This window comes from Periophthalmus magnuspinnatus, chromosome 16 (assembly GCF_009829125.3).
Source record: "Periophthalmus magnuspinnatus isolate fPerMag1 chromosome 16, fPerMag1.2.pri, whole genome shotgun sequence".
Taxonomy (NCBI): Eukaryota; Metazoa; Chordata; class Actinopteri; order Gobiiformes; family Gobiidae; genus Periophthalmus; species Periophthalmus magnuspinnatus.
In genome coordinates, this window is record NC_047141.1 from 1,911,590 (window position 1) to 1,933,522 (window position 21,933).

Here is a 21,933-nt window from a genome sequence, read left to right on the forward strand (position 1 = left end):
TGAGGTAAACTGCCTTTTATGTATTATATTTACAAATTATTAAGCTAATTTGTGTCGAATCCCACCCACAGACTAAAGAAGTGGGCTAAGTGACTAAGTGAGCGCTTGGCTCCTGTCACAGTGGCCAGTGAACACACTAAAACTGTACACAACTATTGTTTCCAATTTCAAACTTAATGACCCAATTCAACCTGTAATAATCCTCCTATTGTTCTCTTTTTGTTTGATTTGCGTCTGAGGATGGAGTTATAGATGGGGGATAGATTATGTCTCAGGCCCCCATTCCTGTTCAAAGATGCATTGTCTTTCCTAACAAAAATAGCTTCTTTAATTCTCCTCTCAAACCATTTCTTTTCTCTGGCTCAGATCTGAACCTCACTATCTTCAGAGGAGTGGTCAGTGTCTTTGAGCTGTAGATGCACAGCAGACTGGGGTCCTGAGCTGCTCTTGCGACATGTTGGTACATGCTCTTATGGAGAGGCTGTTTAGTTTCTCCAGTGTACAAAAATCTCTCAGACCCAAAGCAAACAAAAAGAAACAAAGAGAGCAATAGGATGACTAGTACAGGTTGAATAGGGTCATTAAGGCTGAAACTGGAGCAGTAATTTGACCAGAACTGAAGAAGTGGCTTGGATGAGCAGCGAAACATCTTCACTCCTACAACGATTTGTCCAGTTTACAGATTTAAACTTCATCTTTTGCTTTGGTATTGTATCAAAACAAAAATAACTAGTATCACACTCCACTCTCACTTCAGTTGTTCTTTTGTACCTAACCTGCCGCATGTTTCAGTACATAATACAGACCCTCAGTATTAAAGTACTGCTCTAGTCTGGTCTTACATAACCTGCTTCCACTCGCCCTCGCACTTGTCAATCACCCTCAGTGGGACGGCCGCGCTGTCTCCTGTGACATTGGCGTATCTCTGCTCTCATCTCCAAAGCCCCGCCCCCTCGCAGATAAACGCGTCTTTGTCTGTCGGTCGCTTCCTGTTTTCGTGCGATGCTTATCTCCACGGTGACCTTGTTCAAAGTTTCTCCTCCGAAGCCCAGATGACCCGTGATAATGTGCAGCCGTGTAATTGGATCAAAATGGCAGAAGGAGAGAGGGGTTAAGCTCTGTGTCCTCCTCGGGTTTTTCTCTCAAATAAAGTCGAGTTTACAGCTGCAGGCATCGACGGCGACTTCAGCTGTTCACAGTAGAACAATATGGACAGTCAGCTACGGTGTCACTGTGCAGCCAAAATTCATGTTTGATGTATCAGTGCTGTTCAAAAATATTGATGGCATAAATTAAAGGAACTGTTTGTAGAGTTCGTTGTTTTAAACCAGTCCTATTCAGCTTGTGTCTCTATGGTTCTCATTTCTGACCCCTGTGGATCATTATGTTTTAATTTACACATTTAAATCACAATATAATTATCTAAAATCACTTAACAAAAGAAACAAGGCCACAACTGCGGTGTCCAATGGGAGCTGACGTCGCCGTAAACATTATCACAACAAAGTGATGATGTTTATGGGTGTGATGTGCAGCTGTCGGCGCCCCCTATAGACAGCTGCACATCACACTAGAGCAGCACATTTTTGTTTTGTACCATAATGATCACGCAATGCTGCTGAATCCGTGCGTACTTCGCAGTGGGCGTGTCACAGTGGGCGTGTACGTCACAGTGGGCGTGTACTGGTGGAGGTTAAACGGGGGTAGATCAGCAAAATAGCGTCTTGAAAATAGTGAATTAAAGATTACTCAAACATGAATCACTCCAAATACAACTTCAGAGGCTCAATGAGAAGAAACGACTAGAACATGGAGAAACATCTGAACAGAACAGATTTTGCGGAACAGATCTGATTTATTAAAAAATGTACCACAGTCACATCTGACTCTGGGTTGCCAGAGCATAAACCTGTAGATACAGGACCTACATGTTGTCCTTAGTTTATGGACAAGCCTCATGTTCATAACCTCCAGATTCACTCCCTGAGTTGCAGAGGCTGCACTAGCACTGATCATGAGGGTTTAGGTCGTGACCATTCAGATCAGAGAGAGGCATTTTAGGTTTAAACCAACTGGATTTCAGTGGTGAACCTGGCAATGCAAATGAAAGAGTTATGTGAGGCTCTGTTTTGATTGGATAATTGTCTTGAACCAAAATACCACATTATAAGAAATAACTGGGACGTATTTTTGAAAGTGAGCATAACTCAGCGTTAGAAGTGTTGAGTAAACACTGTGTTAGATTTGAACAGACTCAGAGATGTGTCAGGTTTATGAAACATAAACTCAAAATCATCCGCACTGTTCAATGACGTTATTAATTTGGAGTAGTAGACACTTCTCCCCATTTGTCTTGTGTTTGTTACTGTTCCAAAATCCAAATTTATTTAACCAAAATTTGACCTTTGACCCATAATGACAATATGGCCTGTAGATTATATATGGAAACAGATTAAGTGTTTGCCCATAAATCCGCACTAAAGCAGAGAGCCTGTGTAGTTGCTGTTGGAGTTCAGTTCGCTCACAGAGATGGAAGAATTTGTTTGGCTCGCTCAAACACAGAGCTGACTATTGCTCAGTTGCATTCACTTGAGTAACTGTTTTGATAAAAATGTAAAGTTGATTTCAGAGTAGTTTCTGGGTGCCATACTTTTACTGAGACTGACACTTGGATCTCTTTAGGACGATTTCTTCTTGTTCTCTTATGCTCATACTTTACAGACTTAAACTTAATGTTGCCATGGAGATGTCTTCACAGAATAGTTTTTGGGTACCACATTTTCGCTGCTATTTGAGTATATGAGTCAGACTAAAGTAAATTTACTCTCGTGTAAAAGTTGTGGTTCCTCTTCCCTCTGTGAGTCTAAAGTAACTGAAGCTTTATGTAACAAAATGAAATTATTTGAATATTTGTGTTTCTGGCTCTTTCAGATATGATTCAGTTTGGCTCATTTTTGTGACTCTTTGAAAAAAAAAAAACACATTTTGAGACTTATTTCATGTTTTTGTTGTTCAAATTAACTTCAAATTATAAATTTGACACTTACTCTACAGCAGAGGTGTCAAACTCAAATTCACATTGGGCCAAAACTAAAAACTAAGACAATTCACGAGCCATACTCAATATTTATTGAAAAATGGACTTTACCTGACGTGTAATGTTTAACCTTTTCATATGAAACAAACTTTAGTTTTGCTTAAACACAAAATCTGGAACAAATCAAGCTTGATATTAGCAACATATGAGAAATCAAAATTTAAATAAAAGACACATTAGTAGTATTAATTTGTTATTTAAATTAATAAAATAAATTATGTCTCTCTCTGTGGTAATTAATTTGGCCGAGGTGACTAGTAGCTTGGTCGCTAATGAGTCTCAACAGAAAAGGAGGGGCACTTGCCAGTTTCGACTACATGCCAGTTTACTAGCAAAGCATTGTGGGATTTGTAGTATTAGTGGTGCATGTGCTATATACCAGCGGGCCAGCTCTAATGCACATTTGATATGATCTCACAGGCCAAATATAATTACACCGCGGGCCTGATTTTGACATATGTGCTCTATAAGTTAGTAGTAGTGAGTAGTACTCACTCAGTACTGTTTTACTTGTACTTGAGAAATTTCCTGGACCACTACTTTGTGTACTTTCCTGGACCAGTACTTCTACTTGAGTAATATTATTTTGAAGTACTCGAGTACACTGTTAGCTCCTCTGCATGTTGGAGCTAATGGAGCTAACTCTAACTTTACCGTAATGTCAATAGTAAAGGAGGCAGACAAAATGTTCCTTCCTGTTTTTTCTTCTTCTCTTTTTGCCGTTGTGGTAATTGGCTTTAAACGGCGGATACAAAGTGCTGTAGCTGAGTGCAAAAGTCGGCCGTGTCACGATCGAGGGTGACCCAAACAATTCGAGCCGTTTGAAAATTGCCGAGCTGAGCAGATCGGAACTGACGCCGCTGGAGCCGCATTGATTCAGGTTCAAGGTTTGTCTGAGGGAGCGGCGAGCGCAGTGTTTAGAGGTCCCTGAACTACACAGAGGAGTCGGCGCTACGCTAACACCATTAGAATAACAAAGCCTGTTAGCTAGCAGGTCGGCCATGTTGTGGGATTGTCTCAGGAACGATAGCGGAGAAAGTGGATTACAGAGGAGTCGTTTGGGCAGTCTTTTGTTGTGATGTGGAGGTTCAAGTCTGGGTGAAAGTGTGTTCTTCAAGCTCAGGGAGAGAAATGAGCTTAACGTGGAATTTTTCTATGGTGGAAGGTCCAATTGCTTGTGTCAGTAGAGATATTTCACAGATTGACATTCAACCTCAGACTGTATAAACTGAGACTGGACTGAGTGAGTGTGACGTCACCCACAGCGTTCAGCTTCAAATAAAGTTAATCAAGGCTAGCAGTTACAGCGGCTAATTGGGAGTCAAGTTCTGTATTTGAAATTTCGACTGTGAGTATCATAGCAACCAAAGAGCCAATCAGGAGCATGTTCCTGACGCTAGCTGGAGTGACCTCGGGGAAAGAAGGCATCTGATTTGTCTGTTATTAATGTTCATATCTTGATTTACAGACACAATAGTGAAATAAAAACCCCAGGATCATGTAGAGGGTTAATACAAACATTTAAGACCAAAATGAGTCTGACAGCAGCAGATACAGAGAGAGGACACAGTTATTACACAGAAAATGAATTGGAGCCAGAGTCGATGGAGCAGGAAGTGTGCCCATGATCACTTCCTGTTTGGAATGCAGCAGCTAGCAGGTTAGCTATGTGCATGTATACAGTGTTCCCTGGTTTATTGTGGGGGTTATGTTCTAAAAATAACCTGCAATAGGCAAAATCCATAAAGTAGTCGGTTTTATTTTTTACAATTGTTATATATGTGTTGTGGCTGTAAAACCGCTCACCACACACTTTATACACTTTTCTCACACAGGCATTAACATTTTCTCACATTTCTCTCTTGTTTAATTCATTAATAGTGACTCACATGTATTTCACAGTTCCTCTGACTGTGCCTCTTCGTCCTGGCACCGCTCCGTCCTGTAGTGTCGATCCAACATTTATGTACATTTGTCTGAACACATTCTGTACTGTACAAGAGACACGGCACAGAGGAGACTGATGGACAATGGTCTACAGTCCCTTAGCCAATCAGGACGCAGAACACAATGCAGGTTCATACACTCTAAAAAAAGCATGAAAAATTGCACACAAAAAAAAAAAAAGAAACAGTGAGACCATGAAAGGTGAACCGCGATATAGTGAGGGACAACTGTATACAGTGAGGTTGTAGCAGCAGGGGAATTGTTCATATATACTTTACCTAAACGCATTTTTAAAAAGAACAACCTACTAAGCCTCACTACAGACCTGCGTGTTTTAAAATATTGTTAGCATACTTTTGAAATAACTCCAGTATTTCCACATTCCATATTCAAATCCTCATTGGTTCAACTTCGATCTCTTTAGGCACATTTCTTCTTGTTCTTTTGGGCTCACAGATTTCAGACTTAACTTAATAAACATATTGTTGCCAAGGAGACGCCTTAACAATGCAACAATTGCACGGCGGAGATGCCTGATAAACGGAGGAGGACGAGATGGATCATGTGTTTGAATATAAAGCACAGACTATTGAAAAAAGATCCTCAGAGAAAAAGCCACGAGAGGAGTCGGACATTTTAAAACAAGACGTTAAAACGCCTTCACAGTACACTGGACCCGGAAGTAGTGATGTGTGTTTTTCTTTTTAATTGGTATAAGTGTTCCCTCGTTTATCACGCCTCTCCATGCAGAGAAACAGACATTCATTGACATTGTGGGTTTTGTCAGGGAGAAAACTTGCAAACATACAGCACTTCAGAGTCACACTGTGATACAACATTTATGTAAATTTGTCTGAACACATTCTGTACTGTACAGGAGACACGGCACAGAGGAGACTGATGGACAATGGTCTACAGTCCAACAGCCAATCAGGACGCAGAACACAATGCACGTTCATATTGCACAAAAAAAGTCTGCAAAAAGTGAACCGAGGTATAGCGAGGGACAGTTGTAAATATTTATACTGGTTAAAACTGAACCTTATTTAGATAATTCCATAGACTGTATATATGAATGGAATAGCTAACCTGCTAACCGCCGTGTTCCAAACAGGAAGTGATCATGGGCGCACTTCCGGTTCCATTGACTCTGGCTCCAGTTCTCTTTCTATTGAAAATCAGTGTCTCTGCTCTCTGCTGCTGTCAGACTCATTTTGGTCTTAAATGTTTGTATTAACCCTCTACATGATCCTGGGGTTTTTATTTCACTATTGTGTCTGTAAATCAAAATATGAACATTAATAACAGACAAATCAGGCGCCTTCTTTCCCAGAGGTCACTCAGCGTTAGCAACAGGTTTGATTGACAGCCTTGGTAAGTGCTGACTCCCTGCAAAATATTCAACAGCCTCGTTCATGATTGGCTCTTTGGTTGCTATGATATTCATGGTCAGATTTTCAAATATGTAACTCTGCTCCAAATTAGCCGCTGTAACTGCTCTAGCCTCGATGAGCTTCATTTTAAGCTGAACGCTGTGGCTGACATCACACTCACTTTGTCCACTTCTTTAAACCGTCTGTGGATTATTCATAATCTCAAAGGGTAAACACTCTCTCTCAGTTTGAATCATTTTAAACACTTCTAAGCCGTGGTTGTTTCTGTCCGTGATTAGTTTATAGATGAAACTCTCACACTTCTGTCGAGGCCTGTCTCATAATCACTATATCCACTTCAGTGTATGAAAGTGGAACAAGATATTTTTAGGCTCAAAATTTGAGCACATTTTCTTTGGAAAAGTGGGGAGATTTGGGGTATTTGTGTTTTTGTTTCACATGCGTCACTGAAATAAATAAATCTGACTGGATGATCGTGTTTGCTTCTAGCTCGAGACCAGACTCATGTCCCTCTGCATAAAAATACATAGATAGATACATAGATTTGTTTTTCTGGATTTGACAAACTTTCTTATTTACATCTGACATGAAGTGTTCAAGTATTGTTTATTGGTTTATTTATGTATGAATTTTCTAAAAACTGGTTTATGAGACAACACAAACCACAGCTATTTTGTCCTGAATGAAAAAGTCCACGTCTTGCTGTGGTGAAGCTTGTCCCATTCAGTCTCGTTCTGTCCTGTTTATCCCGTCCTCCTGACCCATTCTGTCCCGTTCTGACTCATTGTGACCCATTTTGAACCGTTCTGTCCCATTCTAACCCGTTCTGTCCCGTTCTGAACCGTTCTGTCCCATTCTGACTCGTTCTGACCCATTCTAACACATTCTGTCCCATTCTGACCCTCGTTTCCTCGGCCCTGATGTTATCACCACATCACCTTTACCACGTGTGACTTCCACAGCGTCTCCATAATGTACTCCATTTTGATTAGTGCGGCCCCTCAGTGTGTGTGTGTGTGTATATGTGTGTGTACGTGTGTGTGGGGGTGTGTGTGTATGTGTGCGTTTCCTCTGACACTAACCAAATCAGGTCAGAACACTTAATTGTCACCCAATCAACCTCTGCTAATGTAATGTCACTTTTATTTAAACAGAAATAAATGGGAAACCGCTTTAGGAGAACGGAGGAAGAGTGGAGGGAGGGAGAAAAAGAGGAGAGGAGCGGAGGATGGAGGGAGGGAAGGAGAAGAGGAGTGGAAAGACAAGGAGAAGAGGAGAAAGACAAGGAGAGAGGGTGGGAAGGAGGAGGAGGAGGGCAGGACAAGATGATTTGAGAAGAAAGTGGAGAGAGTGAGAGAAGCAGGAGAAAAGAGGAGAGGGGAAGGGACTGACGGATGATGGGATGCGTGGAGCGAGGAGAGGAGGAGAGGGAGAGGAAGGTGGTTATAGATGAGGAGAGAAAGACAAGGTGAAAAAGAGAGGAGGAGGAGAGGATGACAGATGAGAGGGTAAGGGATGTAAGGGTAAGGGAGAGGAAAGAAGAGAAAGAGGAGCGATGAGGTGAAAGGAGAGAAGGAGGAGAGAGGAGCAGAAGGGGAGGGGGAAGGTGAAAGAAGAAAGAAGGGATAGGCAGATGAAAGGTGAGGAGAAGAAAGCGTGTTGAGAGTAGATGAAGGAAGGAGAGGAGGAAGATTGCAATGGAGGGAAAGAGAGGAAGTGAAAAGAAGGGGAGGAGGAGAGGAGGAAGAGGGGTATGTGCTGTGACTTGATGCGACTGAAGCGTTTGATGTGCTGAATAATAATCCCTTTTCAAGATTATGGGATTATTAGCTCGTTTCTGCTGCGACAATGAAGTTATTTTGCGATTCAATTACTGAGCACGTGCAGGGCGTGTGCAGAGGGGGCGGGGTGCGGAGGGGGCGGGGCTCAGTCAAATTGACAATGGCCCTGGAGAGATGGAGCGGTCCGATCATCCATGGGGCTTTGTTTATACTAATGGGTTATTCATGAAGAAATGCCACTCAGAAATGTGATAATAAAGGCGCTAAAATGCTATGCTAATTAGCAGCGTAACTCACACATGATACTGTACATATGGTTCTGGACATGTCTGTGTAATCCCTGAGTCGTCCAGGTCTGATCCAGAGTAAAAGCCAAAAGTAAAATGTGTCAAGTGGACAAATCGTTGTAGGACTGAAGACGTTTGGCTGCTCGTCCAAGCCGCTTCTTCAGTTCTGGTCAGATTACTGCTGGACACTGCCTTATATCTGTCTGAAGGGAGGAGCTAACTACACTGAAACTGGAAACAGCTGTTGTCTCCAGTTTCAGCCTTAACGACCCTATTCAACCCTTAATGGCCCCCTATTGTTCTCTTTGTTTCTGTTTCTGTTGAGCAGCGAAACGTCTTCACCCCTACAACGATTTGTCCAGTTGACAGATTTAAATTTCATCACACTCAAAAGAAATAAAAGAGATGTTGGCATTAAAGGTGTACTGAGTAACTTTTCTAGTATAGGGTCTGCCACACTTACATGTCTCCATGGAGATGTTGTTGCTTTGGTTGAATGTTCTGCACGATGGCATTGAACACATAAATCTTGCATTTATTTGTATGCAAGTGTTTCATTCCCATAGAAACCAAAACCTCAAAATAAAATATGTGAGGAGACTAGCCCTTCCACAGATCTGACCTGTAACTCCACGCAGACAAATAAGTGTAATGCCATACTGCGGAACATATCAGTGAAAACAGTAACACAGCCATGGATGGAGACAACCAGAAAAGTTACACAGGGCATCTTTAATATTTTTACATTCCACATACAGTATAATGCAGCGACAATCTACTATCTATTGATACTTTGCAGCTGATGTCATCAACATTCCTTTGGGGTGTGATGCTAACTGGAGGCACTTCTCTGTCTGAAGCTCTGTGACGCAAGTTAGAGTTTAATCTGAGCTTTATTTTAACACAATCTGACTGTGAAGAGCTGACTTATCTGAACTCCAACAGGTGAGCGGATTTGTGCTGTTAAACAAGTCCCTCTTAAATAACATTACAGTCACAAGCTAGCATTAGCATTAGCCAACAGTTTAAAATCAAACTCCTAAACAGGACCATGAACGCTCGGGTTGATCACAGGAAAATTAAAATGTGCTCTTTAAATCCATTTTGTGTTTTTTCTTGAGTTTCAGACAATTTTAAAAAATGTGTCAGTGTTGCAGTGTCAGTGCATTGTGTCACCATGGTAACTGCTGAACATTCAGTCATAGACTTATATGCAAAACAATGTATCAATAAAGTCAAACCACTGGATGTTATAATTAGGACTAACTTTAAATTCTTTCTTTAAAGCCCCAGTATGTAACTTTTTTGTCAAAAACAGACCAAAAAAAGCATGTCTTTACATTATGGGTATTTTTGTTGCATTGAAACTTGAACTGAGCTGGCTTGCATCTCCACAAACCTGACTCATATTTGGCCGGGAGGAGCACCTCTTTGTGGTTGTTTCCGTGGAAATGTTGTTCCTTTGGCTATAATATTCCACAGTATGGCTTAAAATGTATCTATTTCTATGGAGAATGTTCTGAAGTGTGGTTTTAACTTTCCGTTACCATAGAATCATACAGTTGACGTTTGACCTCCAGAAAGTTACGTACTGTCACTTTACCTTGCTTTGTGTATCTAACCTCTGCCGTCTCTCTCCCACCTCCTCAGGTCTGATGGTTTTACGTAATTTTAAGTGACATATAAATGTTTTAATTTAACGCTCAAACTCTTCTCAGGCAGGACGGCGGCCATTTTGTCTCTTCTCCCTTTAAACCCCATATAAACCTGTCCCGTGTTTGTGTCCCCAGGTTTAGTCCCTACGAGTGGTACAACCCGCACCCCTGCAACCCCGACTCGGACGTGGTGGAGAACAACTTCACCCTCCTCAATAGTTTCTGGTTTGGAGTCGGAGCTCTCATGCAGCAAGGTAGTGCCTCAGCCTCAGTGCCCCCCCGGCCCCACACTCTCCTGGGGGAGCGGCTTTGGCCCGAGGGGCATGGGGCGCTGTGCATGGAGCTCTGAGCTGATGGAGCGGACGAGACCAATGCAGAGAATGAATGAATGTGAATGATGAAAATACTGCATGGAAATCCCCTTCTGTTCTAACACTAAACTCCTGTGGTCAGGGCAGTACCTCATTTGTCCAGAAGGGGTCGCTGGTCGAAGGTTTCAAAGGTAAAACGGTCAATGAAACAGATATTTTTTGAGAACTTAAAAAGACATAAATATTGACATTTCAAAACACAAGCGACAGTGGATCAGTTAGTACAGCTTTTGTCTACTGATCCACAGGTTGATGGTGCGATTCCAGCTCCCACAGGTGAATACTGTTGTTGTGTCCTTGGGCAATACACTTAACGCACTTCGCCCCCAGTGTCTGCGTACACTGGCGTACGAATGGGTGAGTTCAGATGTAAAGCGCTTTGAGCCTTGTAGGTGTAAAAGGGATGAACAAAAATGTGACCATTTACCAAAAACATTGACCTTTGACCTTTGAAACCTTTTCCATGCCAATCCCTCTACTGTCATATCCAGAGACTGTTTATTACTGATAGACACGATCATGTTTGTATCCCCAAAACAACCTGATCACAGAAGCCCAGTCTGATTAATACAGATAGTTTTTAAATCAAAAGTTTGTGTCATAAAGTATATTTGGAAAAACAATTGATGAAACAGCCGCCATTTTGAATCATTTGGTCCAAGCCGTTCTTAGTGATTATAGTGTAGTTTATGCAGTTTCATCACATTTATTTCACCCAGCACCGTGTTTGAACAAAGTCTTCTGAACGTCATGGGTTAATACAAGACAATCTTACACACCAAATCCAACAGAGTCAGTTCGAGTCTCATAATGTTGTTTTTATCACTTTCACAGTGTCATTTAGGCTCCACACCAGAAGAGTTAAAACTACACTCAACCCTGGTAGAGTGACGCAACACTCCTCATAGTTGAATCTGACACTGATTTAGATTTGAAGTTTTTACACTAGTGAACAGTGTAACCAGAGACTGTACAGTGTTCCCTGGTTTATCATTTTAAAAATAATCCACAATAGGGGAAATCTGCTTTATTTTTTACAATTATTCTATATGTTTTTTGCTGTAAAACCCCTCACCACACACTTTATACACTTTTCTCACACAGGCATTAACATTTTCTCACATTTCTCTCTTGTTTAAACACTCTCCAAGTTCAAACCTTTGTATATTATATCCGTCTTCTTCGATGAGCCAAAGTCAAAGCATTTCTGAAATTTGTTGGTGCACAACGTTCATACACTGTAAAAAAAAGATAAAAAATACACGAAACAGCGAGACGGCGAAAGGTGAACTGTGATGTAGTGAGAGACAACTGTACCCACACTTAATTAACAAAGTTTTAGATCAATCGATTAAAAAACGTTATAATAAAAAAATGAAAATTGCCTCAACCAATTTCACTTTTTATACTACCGCTTTCTATCAGTTTTAAAAGTCTCGTCCACTTTCTCTGACCGGATCAGGTAAGTGTTCTGAATGCCTGGGATGAGTGAGTCTGAATGCCCTCAGTGAAACTTCCCTGACCTTTAACCTTTAACCTGCCTGTGGATACAACAACATCTTCTCAACTAGCCTCCTGACCATTCACGAATGTGTAAAACTCTAAAACCCTGTTAACTGCATGTGGAAGTCAGGGAAACTCTACAGTAGATTCTACTGGGCCGCTGCAGAGCCATATCACGTCTGGTGCACGGCTGTCTGCATCTACGCGGGCGATATATGAAATCTAAATCTAATCCAAACTAATCCTTAGCAAGTTGCATGGTCTTCTGCATGTTACTAACATCTCCAGAACTCTCAAATCTTAACCTGCTTCATACATTTATCCTTATTTGGCCAGAACGATTCTGTGATATTTTTAGTTTGACAGTTTTAATGATGATTTCAAATGTCACGGTTCAACAGGGAGTCGACTTAATTAACACCGTGTGAGTGTAGGATGTACAGAACTGTGGACGGGCGTTTTTGGTTCTGAAAGAAAAAATTCATGTTCATTTTTTCCCAATGACATTTTCAAAGCATTCAGACAGGACAAAGGCTAACCAGCTCTGAGCTAATCATAGACTGTTTATATGAATGGACGTAGCGCACTTCCTGCTCCATCGACTCTGGCTCCTATTCACTTTCTGTGTAAAAACAGACTCATCATTTTGGTCTTAAATGTTCTTATTAACCCGCTCTACATGATCCTGGGGTTTTTATTTCACTATTGTGTCTGTAAATCAACATATGAACATTAATAACAGACAAATCAGGCGCCTTCTTTCCCCAAAGTCATTTCCGCTAGCGTTAGCAACAGGTTTGATTGACAGCGTTACTAAGCGCCCGCTCCCTGCTAAACCAGGGATGCGGGAGGGAAGGGACGTTACATACGATATTCTTGGTCCAGATTGGCTCTTTGGTTGCTATGATACTCGCAATTGGAATTCTAAATTTGGAACTCTGATCCAAATTGACCCTTGTAACTGCTACAGCCTCAATGAGCTTCATTTGGAGCTGAACACTGTGGGTGACATTGCACTCACTCAGTCCACTTCTTTACACAGTCTATGATTTATCTGATAAAACAGACTTATTGTGTTCTTATTCTTACTGTGATACTAATATTTAACTTAAGTTATCTTGACTTCAGTTCTGATAACTCTATCTCTAACTCTGACTCTATCTCTTCCGCCGAGTGCATCTCGGGAACAGAAAGAAAATATGTTCTTGTTGGAGAATAAAAGTTATTCTGGCTCTGATAAGTACAAACTCATCAGAGGTGTGTCGAGTGGCTAAAAATGTACCAAAGTAAGAGCAATGTTACTTCAAAATAATATTAGAAGTACAAAGTAGAGGCCCAAGAAATTACTCAAATAAAAGTGAAAACGTATTTGGGAAAAGTACTACTCAAGTAAGAGTAACTTAAAGAGTAACTGTCATCTGTAACATCTGATTAATAATTTGAAGTGAATCTAATTTGAAGGACTAAATATTTAAAATGCTCAAAATGTGTTTTTTTCAAAAAGCCACAAAAAATGTGCCAAACTAAATCTTATCTGAAGGAGCCAGAAACACAAATATTGAAATAGTTTCATATTTTTTACATAAAGCTCAAGTCACTTTAGACCAGAGGTGTCAAACTCAAATTCACATTGGACCAAAATTAAAAACTGAGACAAATTCACAGGCCGAACTCAATATTTACTGACATGTAATATTTAACCTTTTCATCTGGAAACAAACTTTAGTTTTTCTTAAACATAAAATCTGGAACAAATCAAGCTTGATATTACAAACATATGAGGAATAAAATTTGAAATAAAAGACACATCAGTAGGATTAACTTCTTACTTAAATAAATTAAATAAATTATGTCTCTCTCTGTAGTAATTAATTTGGCCGAGGTGACTAGTAGCTTGGTCGTTAATGAGTCTCAACAGAAAAGGTGGGGCACTTGCCAGTTTCGACTACATGAGCAAAGCATTGTGGGATTTGTAGTATTAGTGGTGCATGTGCTATATACCAGCGGGCCAGCTCTAATGCACATTTGATATGATCTCACAGGCCAAATATAATTACACCGCGAGTCAGATTTAGCCCCTGGGCCTGAGGTTGACATACGTGCTTTAGACTCACAGAGGCAAGAGGAACCACGACTTTTACTCAAGTAAGAGTACTGTTACTTCAATACAAATATTACTCAAGTAAGAGTAAAAGTATGCTACTAGAAAAGTAAAATTTCTTTAAAAAGTGCGACCCACCTCTGATGATGGTCTAGTTACTTCCTGTTTATAAACTCTTGGTCTTTGATTGGTTTGGAAATGTCACTGGGTCAAACTGAGCGAGAATCTGACGTCTCAGAGTCGGGCTTCATTTGGACGATATCACAGTTGGACGACAGGTTTTCACAATGAGCTCAGACTTGAACCTGGGACTGGAGTTTCATGTGGTGTGGGGTCAGCGTGTGGTTGAGAAGATGTGTCCACTGTGGTGCAGGTTATGGTCAGCACCTGCACAGTGCCCCATGTGGCTCTCTGGCTCAGCTCCCAGAACAGTGTGGGACGTAACGCTCATGACGCTGCCTTGGGTACATGACAGTCTGCCCCAACCAGCCTCTATACTACTACTATTACTACTATTGTTTGTACAGATATAGACTGAGTAGATAGATGTAGTTGTCATGTTAGACTGGAGGTAAGACGGTCTACTGCACTGTGAAGTACACATGTTCTGAATGGACAAAGTGGACGACTCACGTGGCAACACATTACAACACATCAAAACTAGAACAGGGATTAAACCAAGAACTAAATCAGGTCTGTTCTATTCTATAAAGTTTAAAACAACATGAGCTGAACAAAGAGCTTCACATAAAAGTCAACACAAAACAAATACACAGATACATGATACACAGAATAAAACAATCAAACACCTGTATGTCCTGTGTAGTTTTAAATACCAGGGAGAAGAGGTGGGTTTTCAGTCTCGTCTCAAACTGGGCTAAAGGTCGAGAAGATCTGACAGGCAGAGGGCGCTGTTTGCATAGTCTGAGCACTGCCACAGAAAAGACTCTGTCACCTCTGGTCTGGAGGCTTTGGGCACAGCAGCAGGAGCTGGTCAGGTGACCTCTGACCTCAGAGCTCTGGGAGGAGTATAGGGCTGCAGTAACTCCCTCAAATAAAAAGTACCCATAGAGCGCAGACAGAGGACCCATACAGCGCAGACAGAGGACCCATAGAGCGCAGACAGGGGACCAATAGAGCGCAGACAGAAGACCCATAGAGCGCAGACAGAGGACCCATAGAGCGCAGACGGAGGACCCATAGAGCGCAGACAGGGGACCAATAGAGCGCAGACAGAGGACCCATAGAGCGTAGACAGAGGACCCATAGAGCGCAGACAGGGGACCAATAGAGCGCAGACAGAGGACCCATAGAGCGTAGACAGAGGACCCATAGAGCGCAGACGGAGGACCCATAGAGCGCAGATGGAGGACCCATAGAGCGCAGACGGAGGACCCATAGAGTGACACATTTAAACACGATCAAGAACATTTTAAATTGACCTGATGTGAAACAGGAGCTAAAGCAGGTCACCCATCACAATCCTGGCGTGTCTCGTGCCTTAGTTTCTGTCAGCAGACGAGGTCCAGGGAGCTGTTTTTTCTGTAAAATAATACCAAAACATACAAGAAGAGTGTTATGCTGGTTCATTACATTTGCACCAGTGAACAAACAGTCCCACTACAGACAGAGGTTCTGCTGCAGTGGGCCCAGAGCCATGAGTTCACAGAGCTCATATACTCCTGAAGTCAACTTTACATCAAGCTTTTGTCTAGCTGAACATTTAGTTAGGTGTTCTGTTCCCCCAGCAGTCACACCTCTAATCAAATCAAACTGGGAGGAGTATTCTGAGATCATGATAAGCAAAGACAAAAATACAAAAATTTCGACCACAAAACTCTGTTCCAGCCCCACAGACAAAGACAATAATCCAGACCCATGTTACAAATATGTGGATCACTTTTTTTTTCGAAATCTGCCTATGGAAGGTGAGGTTTCACTTTACTTACAGACATATTTTGACCTCAAGAGCTGCTTATACAATACAACTGTACTGGGGCAGGAGCCATTTTACTCAAATACATGTGGAAAACAAAGTTACATCACAACAGGTTTGACCTTGGGAACGAGTACCGCCGTCCTCCAAATGTGTGTGGACGTCTCATTTATATCGTTTCAAAGTATTGACACATTTCGCCCAAACTTTCAAATCGATTTTAAATGTTTTTTCTTGGACTGTGTTCTTGGTTTGGCTGTGATCTAACCCGATTTGAACATTAGAGAGAGAAATGAAATCTCGCCGTGTGCTGTGGATGAGTATTCCTATGAGTTTCATCCATCACTGTCTGCGCTGGACCCAAACAAGGCCCGAGGCAGGTGGAGTTTGAACACCGCCACAAACCAACAGGGGGCGTAATGTACAACACCAACAGCACGGAGGGGAAGGGGAGGACTGTAAGGAGCCAGGTTCTATCTACAGGACTGTAAGGAGCCAGCAGCGATACATTTTTCTTCTTTTCATTTCAAGTTTTAGTTTTAGCATGAATCTAAAAGTCAAAGCAGTTAGTCCGGGTTTAGTTTGAAATTCTGTTTTTGGTTGAGACCTGATTTAGTCCTGGTTTAGTCCTGGTTTGGTTCTGGTTTGGTCCTGGTTTAGGTACACTTAATTTAAAGCTGCACTATGTAACTTTTTAAGTAGAGGATCTGCCACCTCATTATCTCCATGGAGCGGTTTGCCTGGAATGTTACGCATTATGGCATTTGACTTAAATGTCTTGCGTTCTTGTTGGTCTGACCTGTTACTTTGCCTGCTTGTTTCCATGGAGATGTTTAGTGCCACACAGTGGAACATTTTGAACAAGGCCTTCACATGAACAGGTCCTCTATCAGTAAAGTGACAAAGTGCACCTTTAAAATGGGCCTTTTTGACCCGTCCAGTGTGATTAGTTGGTGAGTGGGTCAAATGCAGACGACATACTCACACTAATCAGATTATCCCAGGCCTGTCCTTTGTGTCCACTCTGTCTACTATGTCCTACCTATCCACTCTGTCCTCTCTCTCTCTACTCTGTCCTCTCTCTCCACTCTGTCCTCTCTCTCCACTCTGTCCTCTCTCTCCACTCTGTCCTCCGTGTTCACTCTGACCTCTCTGTTCATTGTGTTCACTCTGCCCACTCTGCCGTCTTTATCTACTCCATCCATTCTGTCCCCCATGTCCACTCTGTCCTCCCTGTCCACTCTGTCCTCCCTATCCACTCTGTCTTCTCTGTTCACTCTGTCCTCCCTGTCCACTCTGTCTTCCCTGTTCACTCTGCCCTCTCTGTCCACTCTGTCCTCTCTGTCCTCCCTGTCCACTCCGTTCACTCTGTCCTCCCTGTACACTCTGTCTTCTCTGTTCACTCTGTCCTCCCTGTCCACTCTGTCTTCCCTGTTCACTCTGCCCTCTCTGTCCACTCTGTTCTCCCTGTCTATTCTGTCCTCCCTGTCCACTCTCTCCGCTCTGTCTACTCTGTCCCCCCTGTACAGTCTGTCCACTCTGTCCTCCCTGTACACTCTGTCCACTCTGTCCTCCCTGTACACTCTGTCCTCCCTGTACACTCTGTCCACTCTGTCCTCCCTGTCCACTCTGTCCACTCTGTTCTCCCTGTCTATTCTGTCCTCCCTGTCCACTCTGTCCTCTCTATGGTCACTGGGCTCCTAGCTGCTCTTCTTCCTTCTCTGCTCTCCCGCTCTTCTCTTTCTCCTCTTCTCTCCTCCTGCTCTCCTCCTCTTCTCTCCCTCTTTACTCCTCTTACCTCATCCTCTCCTCCTCCTCCTTTCCTCCTCCTCTCCTCCTCCTTCTTTCCTCTTCCTCCACTCCTCCTCCTCTGCTCCTCCTCTTCTCCTCCTCTCCTCCTTCTCCTTTCCTCCTCCTCCTTTCTTCCTTCTCTCCTCCTCCTCTCCTCCCCTCCTCTCCTCCTCCTCCTCCTCCTCTCCTCCCTCCTCTCCTCCTCCTCTTTCACTCTGATCACTCCCTCCTCCTCTTCCTCCCTCCTCTCCTCCTCCTCTCCTCCTCCTCTTTCACTCTGATCTCTCCTCTCCTCCTCCTCCTCTCCTCCTTCTCTCCTCCTCACCCTGTGCTGTGCCCTTTGCCCAGGCTCTGAGCTCATGCCCAAAGCTCTTTCGACTCGTATCGTCGGAGGAATCTGGTGGTTCTTCACTCTGATCATCATCTCGTCGTACACGGCTAACTTGGCAGCGTTCCTGACCGTGGAGAGGATGGAGTCTCCCATCGACTCTGCCGACGATCTCGCCAAACAGACCAAGATCGAGTACGGGCTGGTGGAGGACGGGGCCACGATGGCGTTCTTCAAGGTGAGGAGCTGGAGAACACTTCAGACAAACTCACTACTCTCCTTCAAATCAGGCTAATGTGATGTTTCAGTGGTTTATTTTATCGTGACATGTTTTTTTGTAATATTTTAATAGAAATAGAGAAAATAAATAGCTGAAGACGCCTTTGTTTCAGTCTTGGATTCTGTAGATTTAATAAGCTCACAGACTTTAACCTTTTAGACTCAGGTCGCCCATCGCATCTGTCAAAAAACAACACGTCTAAAAACTGAATAATAGAGAGAAAGAGAGAGGAGGAGGGAGGGAGTGGAGAGAGGAGGAAGAAGAAGAAGTGGAGAAAAGCATTTCATCCAAGATCTCATGATCATGAGGCAAGTTTATTTGTACAGCAGAATTTGTACACAAAGTGCTTTACAGAATAAGTACTTCCTGGTTCTAGACCTGAGCACAGGACTTATTTATGAAGTACTTCCTGGTTCTAGTCAGGACCTGAGCAGCAGTGTTCTGGATGTACTGTTCTGTGTTAAGGCTCGTTTGGAGAGGTCCATGAAAAGGCCGTTACAGTAGTCTAACCTACTGGAGACAAATGCAGGATAAGTCTCTCTAAGTCTGGTTTTGACAGTATACCTTTCATTTTAGCTGTTTCAGATTGTAAAAAGCTGCAGATGTTATTGATTTGATGTGGCTGTCAAAGTTCAAGTCTGAGTCCATTATTATCTCTATATTTCTAGCCTGATTTGAATTTTTAGAGAGAGAGACTGGAGGTGACTGCTGACACTTTCTCTATGTTTCTGTGACCAAAGATGATGACTTGAGTCTTCTCTGAGTTTATCTGGAGAAAGTTGTTTTTCCTCCACACACTGATCTGTTGATGCAGTGAATCCACTGGTCCATATTCACCTGCTGCAGTGAGACATAGATCTGAGTGTCATCTGCAGAGTTGTGGTAAGACACATTATTGCTGTGTATTAACTGGCCTAACAGCAACATGTAGAGATTGAACAACAGGGGTCCCAGGATTGACCCCTGGGGCACCCCACAGGTCAGAGACATTTTATCTGAGGCACATTTTCCAATATCAACAAACTACTCCCTGTTTTCTAGATAGGATTTGAACCATGTTAGTGCAGTACCACAGATGCCCTCCCAGTCCTCTAGTCTCTCTAAGAGGATCCCATGATCCACAGTGTCAAAACCTGGCCACACTTTTGGTTATTTTGCTTCCCAAAAATGGAACATTTGAGGGACATGTAAAACTGGATTGAGCCACAGCAGCATTTTAATAATGTGGAGATAAACCTTTATACTCACACCTGCTCCTGTTTTTAATGTTGTAAATGGACCTGTGCAGGTATTTGGTTTGTATCTATTGTTCTGTGTTTTAAAGAGAGTGTGGTGTTCTCATTGGGCTCTCCCTGTACAAGTAATAAATAAAGAAAATACATGAAATCTTTCTCATGTCTCGTACAGTTCCAGGTGTTGAGGGTTTGAACTGCCAGTGGGTCAAAACAAGTGACCAATCACAGAGCAGTGTTGTGTTTTGTGTGAAAGTCACAGGGGAAATGCCCAAATCAGCCAAAGGAACATGGAGGTGCAGACATGGAAGCACAGACAGACATGTGCAGCCTTATTATAATGAATTATTATGACTCTATATTTGCATTTGTGGGAAGTGTTTGTTCTTTTCTATGAGCTTGATTCTGCAAAGGTTTGAACTATTTTTTGTGGAGAGATGATGTGAAGAAGTCAACTTGAGGCACATATCTGTCTGTCCAGCTCAGACAATTACGTGAAGTGGACTAAGTGAGTGTGACGTCACCCACAGCGCTCGGCTCCAGTCAAATGAAGCTCATGGAGGCGAGCCGTTATAGCGGACAGTTTGGAGCCAAGTTCTATATTAGGAATTCTGACAGCAAGTATCATAGCAACCAAAGAGCCAATCTGGAGCCAGAGTGTTGAAAGTAACTCTCTTTCTCAACTGTAGGTGCAACAATTTTTCAATAGAAAGTGAATTGTTCAAGCACATTTGAGGAATCCTGGATTTTAGTTCCACATAGTTCAAATCGCTCTCTCCTCTCTCCCTCCGCCTCTTCTCGTCTTTTCCATGTAAACTCTCTGGTCGTCTCCACACTGATGCGTCACAGAGGAACATGTTTAGCTCCATCTGCTCCCAGCTCCTCCACAGACTGAGGAGAGGCTCTCTTTATCCCTCTGCACTCCTCCATCTGTGCTTTATTAACACACGCACTTCAACAGACCAATCGCACGGCCTTATGGGTAATGTATTTCTGAGCACGTCAAGGCAAGAGACAGAAGGAACAGCATCAGGAAATGATCCATGTTTAAATGGACCAACATGAGTGACGAGGACGAGAATTTACCAGGGTTAAATCTACTTTAAAGCCAAAATAAACAAGGATTGGATGTGAGACTGGCCTAAACGCTTAATTAAGTATTATATTTAAAATCAGCAATCGAAGCACAAACTGAAAATATATAAACCAACTTAAGATCACAAAAATGGTTTTCTTGAAAATAGTCGATTAAAGAATCACTCCACATACAACTTCAGAGGCTCAATGAGAAGAAACGACTAGAACATGGATAAACATCTGAACAGAACAGTGTGAAGAACAGGGTTTTGGATCTTTCTCCAGGTTTAAGAAAGCGGTCGGTATGAAAACTAAATGGTTCCACTTTTGTAAATGTTTCCCCAAATAAAAACGAAAATCATTGAGTATTTTTATGAACCTGAAACGAGCGTTACATAAACAAACCAGGAACCAGCTGGTGCTAAACCAGGTCTACGCCAGGAAAACACAGGCATAAAGGTGCACTGCGGAACTTTTATGGTGGAGAGTCTGTCATCTGCTCGTCTTCATGGAAACGTAATTACTTTGCCTGGAGCGTTCCACAGTACGGCATTAAAAATGTCTCCATGATGGCAGGCTGTTGCCCCAGACACACAGCCCAAAACACCAGCTATAAAAACATAACAAATGAAATAAATACAAAAGTTTAATATAAATCTGTGGAAAATAAAGCAAAAAAACAGCAGGTAGTGTATCGTGCATTGGAAAAAAAAGTTCCACAGTGCGCCTTTAAGGAATAAACCAGAACAAAACCAGGAGAAAACAAAGCTAAAGCTGAATTGTGTCACCTGACCTTTTCAGCCAATCACAGTCCAGTGCCTTTACCTCTCTACCAATCACAGTCCAGGCCATTCATATGCATACACTCTCTTACCCCTCCTCCTCATGTTTTGAGGTACGACCACATCCCTCATTCATTCTATTTACATAAAAATAAATCACAAATACAGAAGACTTTTTGTGGGCGGACATGGATCTTTATCTGTGGGTAGATGCAGCAGTTGGCTTTAGCGACGTTAGCATCTGTGCATGATAATGGCCATACTGTAGCGCACTGTAGAACCCTGCGCGTGTTTATTTATACAGAGAGGGCACACGACGCTGACCTCGACATGTGCGGCTGCAGACTCATTTAGGCAGCAGATCAGCATGA

General features: G+C 42.4%; 1 protein-coding gene across 1 annotated transcript in view; it reads left to right on the plus strand.

Annotated features, from left to right (window-relative positions):
• The window catches only part of grik2 (glutamate receptor, ionotropic, kainate 2), a 280,443-nt gene that overhangs the window by 199,042 nt on the left and 59,468 nt on the right, over positions 1-21,933 (plus strand). The window contains exons 12-13 of the mRNA XM_033980607.2: positions 10,297-10,415; positions 18,212-18,429. Of these exons, the coding sequence (XP_033836498.2) occupies positions 10,297-10,415; positions 18,212-18,429 (337 nt within the window). The remainder of the gene's footprint in view (positions 1-10,296; positions 10,416-18,211; positions 18,430-21,933) is intronic.